At 37.9% G+C, this 16,646-nt stretch overlaps 2 protein-coding genes across 2 annotated transcripts; both read right to left on the minus strand.

Annotated features, from left to right (window-relative positions):
* Positions 1 to 629: 629 nt before the first annotated feature.
* LOC106066697 (uncharacterized) lies at positions 630 to 1,670 on the minus strand. The gene has a single exon (XM_013225777.2). The coding sequence runs from the start codon at positions 1,668 to 1,670 to the stop codon at positions 630 to 632; it is 1,041 nt and encodes a 346-aa protein (XP_013081231.2).
* A 491-nt stretch (positions 1,671 to 2,161) lies between these two features.
* On the minus strand, positions 2,162 to 3,208 carry LOC129923165 (uncharacterized). The gene has a single exon (XM_056013030.1). It carries the CDS (start codon positions 3,206 to 3,208, stop codon positions 2,162 to 2,164), a length of 1,047 nt encoding a protein of 348 aa, XP_055869005.1.
* Between the last annotated feature and the right edge of the window lie 13,438 nt (positions 3,209 to 16,646).

The following is a 16,646-nucleotide window of genomic DNA, read 5'->3' on the forward strand; positions in this document are numbered from 1 at the left end:
GTCCACCCCAAATTAAGTCATAAATTAACTTTTTAAAAAATTACATTCCTTTTTACAAAGCTTGCATCAACCAACTCTGTCTGGTACAAGGTTTGAATACATTATTTCTCGAACACCTATTCTTTGATCAAGTTGAAACTTTGCACAATTAGTCATTGATGTAGACAATACATGAATAACAAATAAAACCATGTAATCAATTAATTACTGGTTATTATCTATATGTTTTATACCTAAAGTAAAATTAATCCTTAAATATTCACAAATATGTCTAAATATGTTGGGGTTTTCTTGACTAAAAAAAAACGTACACTTTATTTCTCCCGCACCCATTCTCAGATGAAGTAAACCTTAAACCATTATTTATTGTAAAATACGTGAATCAATTAACAAATAAACCAATTAGTCAGTTGATTATTAGTAATCGTAAAAAAAGAAAATAGCGTAAGCCGTTACAGACATATAAAATTATAAGTGTGGAGTTTTTCCCCTTAGATAATCTTTGTTTTTTTCTTTAAAAAAGGGGATTTTTAATATTTTGCTTTTTCATAAATAAATAATACATATTGGGGTATTGTATTCGTCTTTAATGCAATTTTAAATTAGAAATAACATGTTGGCAATTATATTTAAGTCAGTTCCTTTCTTCTAATATATATCCTGAAAACACGGCTCAGCGCTACTCTGTAGCTGGAGCTAAAGGTAAAATAAATGAAAGCACTAAAAGCACCATATAGGGCAGACGAGTAGGCCACAGTGTAGCACATGTAAAGACTCAGGGTCAGGTTTTTCTGCATGTCAGTGAGCAGAAGTCTAAGCCAGCTTAAGACCAGCTGTGGCATGGTGGTCACCATGTAGAACGTAGCCAATACGAGTATCATCTTGACCACCCTCCGCTCCTTGTTGGACAGCTTTGGAGAGTATGCACCTCTTTCAGCAAGCTCATTCACGCTCATGGTCCTTCTCCGAACTTCGGATGACTTTGTGAGCCCCTTGTACATCAGCACAGCACAGACGAAGATGCAGATTTCGCATCCAAAGGCAACTAAAAATCCAAAAAGGAAATCGTTAAACTTCTGAAACGAAACATAGATTTCTGTGTATTCTAAAAAGAAGATTGATGAATTATTTGTCTCGTTATGGAAAGACTCGAATCGTATTGTCGCTAAACTTGGAAGGTACATCACGACAACGAAGCTGACTATTGTGAAAACGATTAACTTGGACTTTCTGGCGATGAAAGAAGTGTTGAAAGAAAAGGGGGTGACCACACATGTACATCTCTCGATGGAGATAAAGACGGTCAGTACTGTTGAAAGGTCGACAAACATATTCCTGCCCCAGGCCACAACGTACAAGTAGGATGACCAGTCAACGACGATTCCCGCAATCCAAACGTCGCCAGACAGCGCCCTGGTCAGGGAGGTGACGAATACTGCCCCCATCAGGTCGCAGATGGACAGGCAAAATAAGGTAAAGTTGACCCTCTCTTTGAGACCTTGCTTCACGAAGAGTACCATGTTAACTAGGTTGGTCAGAAAGCTGAGGGCAGTCAGACAGTTGGTGGCCACAAGACCGAACCAGAATTTAAAATAAAAAAGGACAGTCTCGGACACATCCTCATTGTGTGTGGTCTCTTCTGTGGCATTGATGACGACAAGTTCCTCCATCTTTCTCTTGTCTACATTTGGGAACTAGCCCTGAAATTTAAAGTGTAACTATTTTTAAATCAAACGAAGGGGAGACAACAATGACTCTATTATATGAATGTAATTAGGAAACAAGAGGCGGGATTAGGACCACATTCCTCAAAAGTAAAGTAGCAACTATACATAAAACATGTACACGTTATTTCTCCCACACACAATCTCGGATCATGTAGGAACCTTAAACCATTATAGTACCTAAAAATAAGTGAATCAATTAAAAAATAAACCAATTAGTTAGCTTATTATTGGTAATCGTAAAAAGAAAAATAGCGTATGCCGTAACTGTCATGTGCAGTTGTAAGTGTGGAGTTCTTCCCTATAGGTGATTTTTTTTTTTTTTTTTCTTTAAAAAGAAATTTTTTAATATTTTGCTTGTTCATAAATAAATAATACATTTTGGGTATTATATTCGTCTTTAAGGCAGTTTTAAATTAGAGATAATATGTTGGCGATTATATTTTAGTCAGTTCCGTTCTTCTAATATATATTCCGAAAACACGGCTCAGCGCTACTCTGTAGCTGGAGCTAAAGTTATAATAAATGAAAGCACTAAAAGCACCATAGAGGGCAGACGAGTAGGCCATGGTGTAGCACATGAAAAGACTCAGGGTCAGATTGTCCTGCATGTCAGTAAGCAGAAGTCTGAGCCAGATTGCGACCAGCTGTGGCATGGTGGTCACCATGTAGAACGTAGCCAACACGAGAATCATCTTGACCACCCTCCGCTCCTTGTTGGACAGCCTTGGAGAATCTGCGCCTCTTTCAGCAAGCTCCTTCGCGCTCATAGTGTTTCTTCGAACTTCGGATGACTTTTTAAGCCCCTTGTACATCAGCACAGCACAGACGAAGATGCAGATTTCGCATCCAAAGGCAACCAAAAAACCAAAAACGAAATCGTTGAACTTCTGAAACGAAACATAGATTTCGGTGTATTCTAAAAAGAAAATTGAAACATTATTTGTTTCGTTATGGATGGTCTCGAATCGTATTGTCGCTAAATTTGGAAGGTACAGCACGACAACCAAGCTGACTATTGTGAACACGATTAACTTGGACTTTCTGGCGATGAAAGAAGTGTTGAAAGAAAAGGGGGTGACCACACATGTACATCTCTCGATGGAGATAAAGACGGTCAGTACTGTTGAGAGGTCGACGAACATATTCCTGCCCCAGACCACAACGTACAAGTAGGATGACCAGTCAACGACGATTCCCGCAATCCAAACGTCGCCAGACAGCGCCCTGGTCAGGGAGGTGACGAATACTGCCCCCATCAAGTCGCAGATGGACAGGCAAAATAAGGTGAAGTTGACCCTCTCTTTGAGACCTTGCTTCACGAAGAGTACCATGTTAACTATGTTGGTCAGAAAGCTGAGGGCAGTCAGACAGTTGGTGGCCACAAGACCGAACCAGAATTTAAAATAAAAAAGGACAGTCTCGGACACATCCTCATTGTCTATGGTCTCCTGTGTGGCATTTATGATGACAACTTCCCCCATCTTTGTCTTGTCTACACTCGGGAACTAGCCCTGAAATTTAAAGTGTAAACATTTTCAAATCAAACCAAGAGGAGACAACAATGACTCGATATTATGAATATAACTAGGAAACAGAAGAGGTGGGATTAGGACCACATTTCTCTGAAGTAAAGTAGCAATTAAACATAAAACACTGAACCATAATGAAATACAAAAACATAATTTAATAAAATACTCAGAAAGACACACAAATAAAGTTATGATGTTAGTTTCATATGCTAGGACAAATTTGTACAAATGCTCCTTCTTCCCTAGTGCTATTAGAGCATGGAATGGGTTGCCAGCCAGGAAAACCAGTGACTTGGCAGAATTTAAGTCATTGGTTAACTTGCATAACTAAATGCATGACGCCTAGGACGTAATTATCTTCTTTTTTTTTTTGAAGTAACGTCTGTATTATATAAGATAAGATAAGAAGAAGGGAGGAAAAGCGTATCTGTCTCTGGACAGCCCCTCATCTCTAAATTCTTTTTTTTTACAATACCCCTGTTCAACTTCATGGGGAAACCTAGAACCTAGACACGGATTTCAAACCACGGCTCTAAACTTTGGTCTGATAAATCATGAACTTAACTGTTAATAGAATAACTAAACTATGCAAGCTACAAGGACTCCTTGCAATATTGAAGCATAAATATATAGAAATTACAGACCATCATCAGGTTAATGGAGGCGCGGTGGCTGAGCGGTAAAGCGCTTGCCTTCGGAACCGGGGTCAGGGGTTGGAATCCTGATGAAGACTGGGATTTTTAATTTCGGAGTCTTCGGGAACCTTTGAGTCCACCCAGCTCTAATGGGTGCCTGACATTAGTTGGGGAAAAGTATGAACGGTTAGTCGTTGTGCTGGACACATGACACCCTCGTTAACAGTAGGCCTCAGAAGCAGATGACCTTTACGTCATCTACCCTATAGACCACAAGGTCTGAAAGGGGAACTTTACTTTACTTTACTTTACTTATCTTATATGATACTTTTACTATCAGGTTAATGAAGGGAAATTAATTTTATATATGCCGCACCTACGCTAATGTTCTACTACTGTTGTAATCTTCCAATTTTTTAAGCTACTATCATAAGCTTTGCAAAGTTGACTCTTATACGGAAAAACTTTCATTATTCTTAGTGATTTCTTTGTAAAATATAAATGCATTGATTTTATTAATTCTAAAATGTAATGTTTATTCTTTCTAAAACTGTCCTAAGTTATAACAATTTACTCTTCGTGAATCGCATTACTTTCATTTAAATGTCATGAAATCAAATACTATATTTATGTATTTTTATAGATAACAAAAAAATATTATTATCACACGACAAAATAATTATTAAAGGTGATTTCTTTTTTTTTCTTCTTTTATTTATTTTTTTTTAAGTTAATCAATGACAATATGTAAGGTTTACCTAGAGTTATCAGCTCATAGAAGATTTAAAATCACTTTCGATTTTAAAATACCGAAACTTACAAGCTCGCTGACTCTGACGGACTCACTCGCTGCCTACACTTGTACGCTTGTATTGCTCTTACATTCAATCAATTTTAATTGGCAGTTGTTTTAACATTTCGTCAATCAATATAGACGCCCTGCTGATAAAATTGTTTTAAGTAAGAGTGAAATGTGAAGACATGTGAAGAGGTTGTCATACAAAGTGGTTGCCATATAGAGTGGTTGTATCATGAGTGTCCTTGTTGGAATAGAGCACCTAACGGACGTTTTAAAGGGAGGGGAGTTGTAGTGGGTGAATGTTAATTGGATAAGTAAAGACGATGTACTTAGCAGTAACTAAATGGAAGGAAATTAGAACTGAATCACTCAAACTAATCCATGTATCTGTTTAAACTGGTGGTGAGAGGAAGCTGTGGTGTGAGAGGGAGTGGGGAATGGAAGAGCTGCTAATGTTCACGATATTTGAAGTGAAATTGTCAGAGATACAAAGAAAAAAAAATTAATAGCTGAGAGCTGTTCATCTGAAGATAAGCTTTCAGATAGTACGAGAAGGTTATTAAAACAGCAACTTGTCATAACATTGAAACGAATTACGCTGTACGATATCCCAAAATTTTTTATGAAATCATTCGATTTGAGTGTTTATAACTATCGCGAAAAACTCTTTCTGTTGAGGTCAAGAATCATCATTTTTATTTGATTATTAGGTCAAGAATAATTGTAACTTTATGGAAGCAACAAACAAAAATGCAAGAAATTAAAAAAAAAATTTAAACCAAGCTTAATTGTAACTGTATCAATTAGTTTCGATCACTCATGTAATTAAATTTATAATAGATCTAGACAAACACAAATAAATCTGTGCGATTGGAAACATTTTTACCAATTGTTTTTGTCAAGCGCAATTTCATGTTTTTAGCTTTTATAATACATTATGATCCCATCACTGGTCTGAACCAGTTGTGAAAGGGCTGGGTGAGAAAGAAGGGGCTATCAGCGTGAAGGTTACCGTGATCGCTTTTTAAAAGCATTTATAAAAACAAATTTGGAACCACCTGAATTCGAACTCGGGGTCTCAAGCCTACTTAAGCCTCCTCAAGCCAGCATTCTAAACACTTTACCATGGAAGTGCTTACAAAAACAGAAGGTTTTGTAGCTTTCTATTGTTAGTTTCAAACTTTAAAGTGACCACCTATTTCTTTCTAAATAGTTTCAAGGAGGCTACCTCAACTTATGCCTCCACATAAGTCAAAAACAATTTCTTTCACGTATCCCGTATAGGAGACGAACGTATGCCAAAGGCAGTCTTTTTTGGTGAGCTAAAAGATGGTCGACGTAACAAAGCGCCCCACTGAAACGCTTCAAAGACCAGCTTAGACACCAGCTTGCCTTAGCTGACATAGAAGAGAGCACCTGGTGGCATGCGGCCTCAGACCGAGACAGCTGGAGGTCATTCACAAAGGCCGCGGGATACACATTTGAGACCAAACGAAAATCCGCTGCTGAGGACAGACGCAGACGGCGAAAAGAAAAACTAAATTGACCACCTTCGGAACTTGGTTATGCTTGCCCTGGATGTGGCAAAATATGTAGGTCACAGATGGGACTGCACAGCCACAGGAAATACTGCATTCCTCACTGATCTTCGGACTCGAAGACAAGACTTATTATTAATATTAAACTAGGTTAGTTTGCAGAATACGGGTACATGATAGGAGTAGAATATGGCTAGGGCTTGTAGAAAGATGGATAGTGAATAGAATGCTAATTAAATAGAGAGACAAGACAATCATTACCATCTGTAAATAAACATCCATTGAAGTTTTCACCAGTTTTTTAAAGTATATTATAGTTAATTGTTTTGTCAGTAAGATGTGTTCGGACTCGAGTTTAGAATAGTAAAATAGTATTATCAAAAAGACAGCAGACAAAATCCAAGCCAGGACACCTATATAATCTATAGTAGATTTCCCGTTTCAGATCTTATAATCTATATGGCAGATGGTGTAAAGGTCATCTGTTTCTGTGGCCCACGGTTAACGAGGGTATCATGTGGCCAGCACAACGACCAACCGCCTTTACTTTCCCCCTCTAATTTCAGGTACCCATTAGAGCTGGGTGGACTCAGATGCGCCCAAAGATCCCGGAATTAAAAATCCCAGTCTTCACCGGGATTCGAACCCGGGACCTCGTTTTGGGAGTCAAGCGCTTTACCGCTCAGCCACCGGACCTCCGGGACACCTAAATACGTTGTGGCAAAAAATGACAGGACGACATTCTGGAAAATGAATAAACTAAAGCTACACATCTCTCTCACAGACGTCAATCTGACATCAAACTATGTAGCAGCTAAATACCCAGTGAGACGAATGATTAAAAAAACAATTCACTAAAGAACCGAATCAAAAAGTTAAACCTTAAATTCATGAACGAGGGAAAAAAAAACAACATTTTTGACATTTTATTCAAACGCCTCAATACCTCTACAGTTTCTAACTGCAATTTCTGTGCCCTGACTGTCCTTTGACAGTCCACTGCGGATGAATATAACATATATTAAATGTGTAGTGCAAAATATGTGAATTATACGAATTCATCTAGAGCTAGTGAAAATACGCTAAAGTACTTTCTTGACTACTTTATTTTCAGTGATCGGAAATTCCCGAACTGTTTAGTCCATTGTGAAAAATAAATAAAAATGGCCATGTTGACGACAAGTAATAAATAACTAAACAGATTTTCGTTTCTCTTAGATTGCTCATGGATTGCTTATCTGTTTTGTCGTCATTTAGACCAAGATATAGATCTAGCGCTTCTTATTTCATTACTATAGCAACAAATGTGGAAACGACGACAAAACAAATGTAAAACTTCCCGCATTTTTTTAGAGTTTCTAAATCTTGCAATCGTTTCGTTTAGAAAAAAAAATGTCTATTTGGGCAATTTCACAATAAACCAATGTCAAGAAAATAAAATTGCCAACTTTAATAACAACAACAAAAAAAACACACGAAAGATTTGATTCCGCAGTACTAAAAAGTGCAGACAAATTATTAGAGATAAATTAATACCTTTAAAAAAACACCTTATCAGCATTTCCTTACCGGATACACCAACAACACCACAGCTATTTATAATTGTTCTAGCGTACATAATGATTTTGTGTAGTGTAATGTACAGAGAAAGTATTGGAAATGTTCCTGATAAACTAACATTGTCAAGGACTGTAAATTGAAGTTCAATGCTTCTAACTAAATATACAAGAGTCAAACTATAATTTTAACAAATATCTTAATACATCTTATCTTATCTTATATAATACAGACGTTACTTCAAAAAAGAAGATGATTACGTCCTACGCATGACATCATATAGCTTGCTTTTAATCATTTTTATCCGCCATGTATGAGAATCTCCTATTCGTTTTTAGGACTAAAGAAGAAAGAAGACGTGACTCTAATGAGATTGTGTTGTCTTAGGCCGGCAATGTCAAACTGTACTCCTTCACACATATACAAATACATTGTTTCTAGAAGCTCATTGATGTTTTTTGTTGTTTTTATACAGAAGAGCTTTTGGTGTGTTACATTATATTGCCTTTATCGGAGGAACGCCATGGCTGAGTGGTTAAGCGCTTCGCTTCCGAACTTTGGGTCCTGGGTTGGAATCTCGGTGAAGACTTCTTTTTAGAACTAATGTATTAAGCGATGTTTTTTTCTCTTAATAACCAATGAATGTTAGATTTTTAAAGCGTTAATTCTAGTTGGGGGAAAGTAAAGGTGGTTGGTGGTTGGTCAAAGAAACAGACGACCTTAACATCATCTACCCTATAGATCGCAAGGTCTGAAAAGGGGAGTTTACTTACTTTTACGTCATCACTTGGTTATACCCCCCCCACACACACACACACAAACACACCACTCTCTCTAAATCGTCAACTCGAGTACTAACTATGTACGTGTGCTCCACAAGGTTGTTTACTTTCTCCTGTACTGTATACTCTTTATACTAATGACATAAAAAGCATCTATGACTCAGTTAAACAAATCAAATTCGCTGTTGATCGGTCTATTTCAGAAGACGAAACTCAGTATCGAAGCTCGATAGAAAGAGTTTACAAACTGGTGAACTGATAACTTTCTTGAACTGAATGTCACAAAAACTAAATAACTTATACTAGATTTCAGAAAGAACAAAAATAATACACGAACTGCAGATAAACACTATATCTATAGAACAAGTAAAGGCATATAAATACCTAGGCGTCATCTTTCGTGGGAAGACCACCTTGGAACCCTGACCTGACAAAGAAAACAGCCCAGCGACTTTTTTTTCCTATACAAACTCAATAGCTTTAAACTAAATAAGAAGATCATATATACTTTTTACGGCGCCACTATCCAAAATCTGCTAAGAAACGGAATAACTTGTTGGCAAGGCAACGCTAAATCTAAACTATTGCGCCTCCTAGAAACCATCATAAAAAGGGCAACAAAAATTACACGCACATTTGAACAAAAATGTCTAAGAAAAATCGCAAAAGTCTTGGAAGACAACAGCCACCCGCTCCATCAGAACTACGTCAGGTCGTCGCGAAGTGGGCGACTGCTGTCGATCAAGACAAGAACAGTGCGGTACAAAAACTCGTTCGTACCTCACTCGGTCAGACTATATCAACGCCACTCGTTGATCAGAAAACATGAAAAGGACCAAAATGCCTTTGTGTGTAGTCGCTGAATGAACTCTTTATGTTTGTTCTGTTCTATTTATGTGTATGAATGGCTGCCTGGTCGGGATGGTTGCCTGGTCGTGCGGTTTGCGCGCTGGACTGTCGTTTGGATTTATCGATGGTCTAGGTTCTAACCCTGCCAGCTCCCATCCCCCGTCGTCCTGTGGGAGGTTTGGACTAGGAAGTAAACTATCTTCAACTCTGTAGGAACATCCGAAACATGTAAAACAAAACAAACATGTTTCTGTTGTAATCTCTTAATATGAGTCCTTGTAATCACAACAGATTTCCATAAGGCAGTCTTAGTCTTAGTCTGAGCAAGCTCTTTATTGTCAACTGTCCTTTGAAAACAATCTTTGAAAATGTAGGCAAGGAAACAAAAGAATACCTAGATGATCAGGTTTTACCTTGAGATACATTTTGAAGCTTATTTTGTATTACTTTCAGGCCATCGTGCCGCTTTCTTTTGTTGGGTTTGTTCACAAAATGTATAATTGTAGATCTATCTACTAATTTAACTATCCTATATTATTATTGGTTTACTACTAGATTTGATCTTCATATAGTCTGTAAAGATAACATGTAATTTTATAGTACTGGATCCGAACTAAAACTTATAATAATAAAACTTAAAATAAAGTTACACCCTGCTATTCAAGCACTGAGCGAATAGGAGGTTTTATTTTTATATGTAAATAAGCGATCTAGCATTAAGTAAATTGATATTTCGCTCAGAAGCTGTACAAGAATGTATTATTAAAACATGGGATACACGAAGAAACAAGATATAATTAATGGATCTCTTTCTAATGACCTGAAATGATCCAAGACTGCTATCATTAGAACAATAATCAATATAGAAAAAAATGACAAGGGTAATAACATCAGAGCTCTTGTAGACCTAGTTTTGCAAAACTTTGATCGCTCAGTGTTTCTCTTGCTCATGATGCTCCCCCCTCCCCAACCAAATGTACGTCCGCCTCCCCCCTCCCTTAAAATCTTGCAACCCTCAGTCTTGCATTCTGAGACACAGAAATGTCTTTCTCCATCAGTCTTGCATTCTGAGACACAGAAATGTCTTTCTCCCCCAGTCTTGCATTCTGAGACACAGAAATGTCTTTCTCCCTCAGTCTTGCATTCTAAGACACAGAAATGTCTTTCTCCCTCAGACTTGCATTCTAAGACACAGAAATGTCTTTCTCCCCCAGTCTTGCATTCTAAGACACAGAAATGTCTTTCTCCCCCAGTCTTGCATTCTGAGACACAGAAATGTCTTTCTCCCCCAGTCTTGCATTCTGAGACACAGAAATGTCTTTCTCCCTCAGTCTTGCTATCTGAGACACAGAAATGTCTTTCTCCCTCAGTCTTGCATTCTGAGACACAGAAATGTCTTTCTCCCTCAGTCTTGCTATCTGAGACACAGAAATGTCTTTCTCCCTCAGTCTTGCTATCTGAGACACAGAAATGTCTTTCTCCCTCAGTCTTGCTATCTGAGACACAGAAATGTCTTTCTCCCTCAGTCTTGCTAGCTGAGACACAGAAATGTCTTTCTCCCCCAGTCTTGCATTCTGAGACACAGAAATGTCTTTCTCCCCCAGTCTTGCATTCTGAGACACAGAAATGTCTTTCTCCCTCAGTCTTGCTATCTGAGACACAGAAATGTCTTTCTCCCTCAGTCTTGCTATCTGAGACACAGAAATGTCTTTCTCCTGGCGTCTTTATCATAGAGCACGGGTCAAATAAACAAGGGCATAGTGAGGCCGATTCTGAAGAGACGAACATTCAATGCATATGGAACTTTACAAAATATTTGGTAAAATGTTTTATAGGTTTCGGATGTTCCTTCAGAGTTGAAGATCATCTACTTCCTAGTTCAAACCCTCCGCAGGACGACGGGGGATGGCAGCGGTAGGGTATGAACATGGGCTCATCGCGACTACCAAAAGACAGTCCAGCGCGCATAACGCATGACCAGGAAGCCTTCTGTTTGGTAAATTAAATGATACAAGTCCGGCCCTGCTATTTTGTGACGGGCGAATACTACTTGTTCTCCCCACCCTCTCTCTCTTTTTTTTGTAGGGTAACTCTAGTCCGTCCGATTTACAAAAATAAAAGAGTGATCTTACCATTACGTGGTGTCCAAACTCTTGAGCCATGAAGAGAATTATATACATAGATTTCTACAATAAACTGAAAGTTCACAGCACATAGAAGCTAATGAGTAAATCTGTGCTATAAAACATAAAAGTGGGGCTAATTTATTATTAGAACATACGAAAAACATATATATAACCCTGCCGGACCAAGTTAAACAAAGGACGTTTCGGCCACGAGGCCTTCATCAACTACAAAACAAACAAAAAAAGGCCAAACAATTTACACAAAATAGTCTTAAGTTAACTTATCTGTCCGGTGTTGATAAGTAAACTAAAGACTGTATGCATGTTTTTCATATTTTCTATACAGTCGTTTTACCCCTGCAGCAGTAAATCTTTGTTTTTTTGAGTCTTTGAACTTACTTTATTAGTAGCTGTTTAAAAAAAAGAACATTCCAACCGTTAAACTTTATCGTATATTTAAACTTGTAATATACAATATTTAATAATGTAATTATTTTAGAAACCAAAACTTTTCTTTTCGAAAAATGACCAAGTGTTGGCAACAATTTCCGTTATCAGCAAGACGTCCGTATCAGAATAGTCACATGGAATAGGCCTATATACCAGCTTTGAGTACAAGTAAACATATCGGTTGATGTAATGAATAAGCTCTAATAGTGCTCGGTTAATCCACGCCCCTAGGAAAGAAATGCTTGGCCGTCAAAATAACCAGCCCTAGAAAATATTTCCAGTTGTGAACGCACCAGCTTACAGTCAAACCAGGATTTGAGTCCGCGTTCTTAGGTGAGTGGCTTATTGCTCAACTATTTATCCAAGCATTTTACAAATCACATGAAATAATAAACCGAGTTGTTATGTTGGAACTTCAAAAACCAATCAAGATATAAAACTCACTCCTTATTGTGGACAGTGTTAAAGTTGTTTAAAATGCTACATTTTGGAGCCAAAGATAAAAATAAATACAACTAACTTCTTAGCCCTAACATTTAATAAGTAGGTCCCTAATGGCAATGTCTTCAATAACGAAGATTACGGATGAGTGAAGTGTTTCACAAGACTACTCAAACTCAGACCTGAATATTTTTCCGCATCTCATGCAGACGAATCTGTTGTCCGCCGACGCTCTATTTAAGTTTTCATTTCCTGTACAACGCCTGTCTTCAACAAGTAGATCCACATTACATGCAATATAAGACATCTCATCCCAGACTTTACTACATAGAAGCGACATCTATTTCTTCTCTTAGCATTGAAAGCACAAACTAATCTTCAATCTACAGAGATACGCAACGTTGTACTCTAGCTGGGAAATTATAAAAAGAGATTCTCGCGGTGAAAACGTGTACCACAGAGAAAGGGGAATTTATAATAAACGGGTAACAATCAATGACTTTAGTTAATTTTTAAATATATTTTTTTTGTTGGAATAACGACGAGGATTGCTTATAATTAAACTTTGTTTTCTCGTGACATGTTTTGATTGAGTTGCACTTGATATTTCCAGTTGTCTTCCTTTAAAGTGTAGAGATACATTTACACCTGACTGTAAACACATAAAACAGTTAAGGTCAAGCATTTGATAAATATTTCAAACCAGGGAGCTAATTGTACTCTATAACGATTGGTCCTATTATGTTTTGTTAGAGTAGATTAATTGTTTAAATTTTTTAAAAAGTATGTACAGTGGCGTAGCTATGGTGTGGGGGATGGGGGGAGAATTTGAATATCCCCCCGGGCCCTTGCTTGAGGAGGCCCCCAAATGAGTGTTAGAATTTTTTTTTACATTAAATATTAAATATTACGCCGATATCTCATGTCGTGATGTTGAATGTCAAAATGCAGGTGCCCCCCTCCCAGGGGTTCCCAAATGATGGCACAGATTCCCACGCATACACACACACACAATAAATAAAATTGAATGTTGTTTATTTTATTTTTAAAATCTCTTTCTCAAACAGTGATTAATCACTCAAGTGTGACGCCTGACAAGCAAATGACAAGTGGCCAGTTTTATTTTCATATCACTGAACTATATAAACAGATCGATGTCCTTCGGTTTGAAAATGTTAGACTCTACATTAAAGATAAGTCACGTTTAGATCAATGTGTCATCAATCAAACTGAGAAGATTTAAATGGAATCAGCGGACTTCATAGTATGAACTCTGTCAAGAGCTCGACTCTGTAATTAACTTGTCAGTACATTTACTCGCCTGTTGGTCATTCCATCGGGCTCTTCAGTTCACAACTTCTGTTGATAATATTGATCAAAGAGATCAATCACGAGTTTGTGTATCTCAATCATCTTGATTGTCTTCCACTTCTTGTAGTTTTGAAATAAGTTCATTTCTCAATTTGAAATTATAAGTAATTCTAGCAAGGAAAGATAATTCATCAATAAATATATTAGCACTATGTCCTTGTTTTGTTTTAACTTGCTTCTTTTTTTTTTTATTTAATGTGACTCAAAAAGGATTGTTCTTACTCAGTTACATTTTTTAATCAAAATATATAAGTAAAATGTACCACACCTTCACGGAGGACATCAGAGCAGTGGACTCCAGGTGGGAGGAGGCTTCAGACATTGCCAGTGACAGATCTTTATGGAGACAGCTTGCCGCCCAATGCGCCGAACGGCACGGGGAAGACCTATGTCTAAGTAAGTCTAAGTAAGTAAACAATAAAGCAAACGGTACATCGTTAACTTTCTAATGCCTTGAATAATCAACACAAAGATTTTGCATCAATATCTCCGTCTTTAGGTCATGTTTCTCAGTGTTAAATATTTCCCTTATAGAGTAGCTACCAATTAGCTACAAACATAACGACCTATTCGTTGTACACAAAGTTGACTCATCACAGTTACATTTTTTTACCAAAATTTACAAGTAAAACGTACCACTTTCAGACCTTGCGATCTACAGGTCAGACATTCGGTTCTATAGCCGAAGGCTAACGAGGTCGACATGTGCCCAGCACAACGATATTGTGGTCAGCACAACATCCAACCGCTTTCTACGTTCCCCAACTAATGTCAGTAACCCATTTGAATTGAGTAGACTCAAGGGAGTTCTAAAAATCCCGAATTAAAAAAACAACAACATATTCACCGGAATTCGAAGCCGAGATTTTTTGGTTCGGAAGCCAAGCGACTTACAACTCAGGCCACCAAGCACTTATAATTAAAAAAGCGTCAAAAAAAGTTTATACTCATGACACACAAACCATCTTTCTTTTCGTAATCACAGAATCATAATAAATTAAATAGTACCTACAGTATTGACATTGAGAGAACACTAAATGTGGCTCAACGAAAATGGCTGAGACGGATGTTAGGGAGTCAGTTATATAGATCGGACCTCAAACAAGGAAATTCTATGCCGAACTGGGATTCGAGCACTTAGTTTGGTTGTGACAGAGCGTCGCATGAGGTTTGCAGGAAATGCTCTCCGACAAAATGAGCTATGCTATGCATACCAAGAGTTGCGATGACATGGAGGCCAATACGAGGAAAGCTCATAAAGGGACATCCTTGTATAACCTGGCGCCACACCTTCACGGAGGACATCAGAGCAGTGGACTCCAGGTGGGAGGAGGCTTTAGACATTGCCAGTGACAGATCTTTATGGAGACAGCTTGCCGCCCAATGCGCCGAACGGCACGGGAGGACCTATGTCTAAGTCTAAGTAAGTAAACAATATAGACAACAGTACATCAAGTTAACTTTCTAATGCCTTGAATAATCAACACAAAGATTTTGCATCAATATCTCCGTCCTTAGGTCATGTTCGTCAGTGTTAAATATTTCCCTTATAGAGTAGCTACCAATTAGCATAAACATAACGACCCATTCGTTGTACACAAAGTTGACTCATCACAGTTACATTTTTTAACCAAAATTTATAAGTAAAACGTACCACTTTCAGACCTTGCAATCTACAGGGCAGTCATTCGGTTCTATGGCCGAAGGCTAACGAGGGTGACGTGTGCCCAGCACAACGATCTAGTGGTCAGCACAACATCCAACCGCTTTCTACGTTCCCCAACTAATGTCAGTAACCCATTTGAGTTGAGTAGACTCAAGGGAGTTTTAAAAATTCCGAATTAAAAAAAACAAAACATATTCACCGGAATTCGAAGCCGAGATTTTTTGGTTCGGAAGCCAAGCGATTTACAACTCAGGCCACCAAGCACTTATAATTAAAAAAGCGTCAAAAAAAAAATGTTATACTCATGACACACAAACCATCTTTCTTTTCGTAATCACAGAATCATAATAAATTAAATAGTACCTATAGTATTGACATTGGGAGAACACTAAATGTGGCTCAACGAAAATGGCTGAGACGGATGTTGGGAGTCAGTTATATAGATCGGACCTCAAACAAGGAAATTCTATGCCGAACTGGGATTCGAGCCTTTGGTTTGGTTGTGACAGAGCGTCGCATGAGGTTTGCAGGAAATGCTCTCCGACAAAATGAGCTATGCTATGCATACCAAGAGTTGCGATGACATGGAGGCCAATACGAGGAAAGCTCATAAAGGGACATCCTTGTATAACCTGGCGCCACACCTTCACGGAGGACATCAGAGCAGTGGACACCAGGTGGGAGGAGGGTTTAGACATTGCCAGAGACAGATCTTTGTGGAGACAGCTTGCCGCCCAATGCTCCGAACGGCGAGGGATGACCTGTCTAAGTAAATCCAATTAAGTAAACAATATAGACGCCGGTACATCAAGTTAACTTTTTAATGCCTTGAATAATTAAATCAACACAAAGATAAATATTGCATCAATATCTCCGTCCTAAGGTCACGTGCCTCAGTGTTAAATATTTCCCTTATAGAGAAGCTACCAATTAGCTACAAACATAACGGCTCATTGGTTGTACATAAAATTAACTCATCACAGTATTATATAGATATATATAGATATATTCAACCATGACGTAAAAACTATAAATAGCTAGATTTTTTGTGCTCAGTAAAAATGAAATGTTTGTAAGCTGTTTTCGTTTTTTTTTGTTTTTTTGTTTTTTTTAGTTATAGTTAGGCGTTTACGCGGTGTCTAATAAACCAAAAGGAGGTTACACCCAACGTTATAC

The sequence above is a fragment of the Biomphalaria glabrata genome, chromosome 15 (assembly GCF_947242115.1).
Source record: "Biomphalaria glabrata chromosome 15, xgBioGlab47.1, whole genome shotgun sequence".
NCBI lineage: Eukaryota > Metazoa > Mollusca > Gastropoda > Planorbidae > Biomphalaria > Biomphalaria glabrata.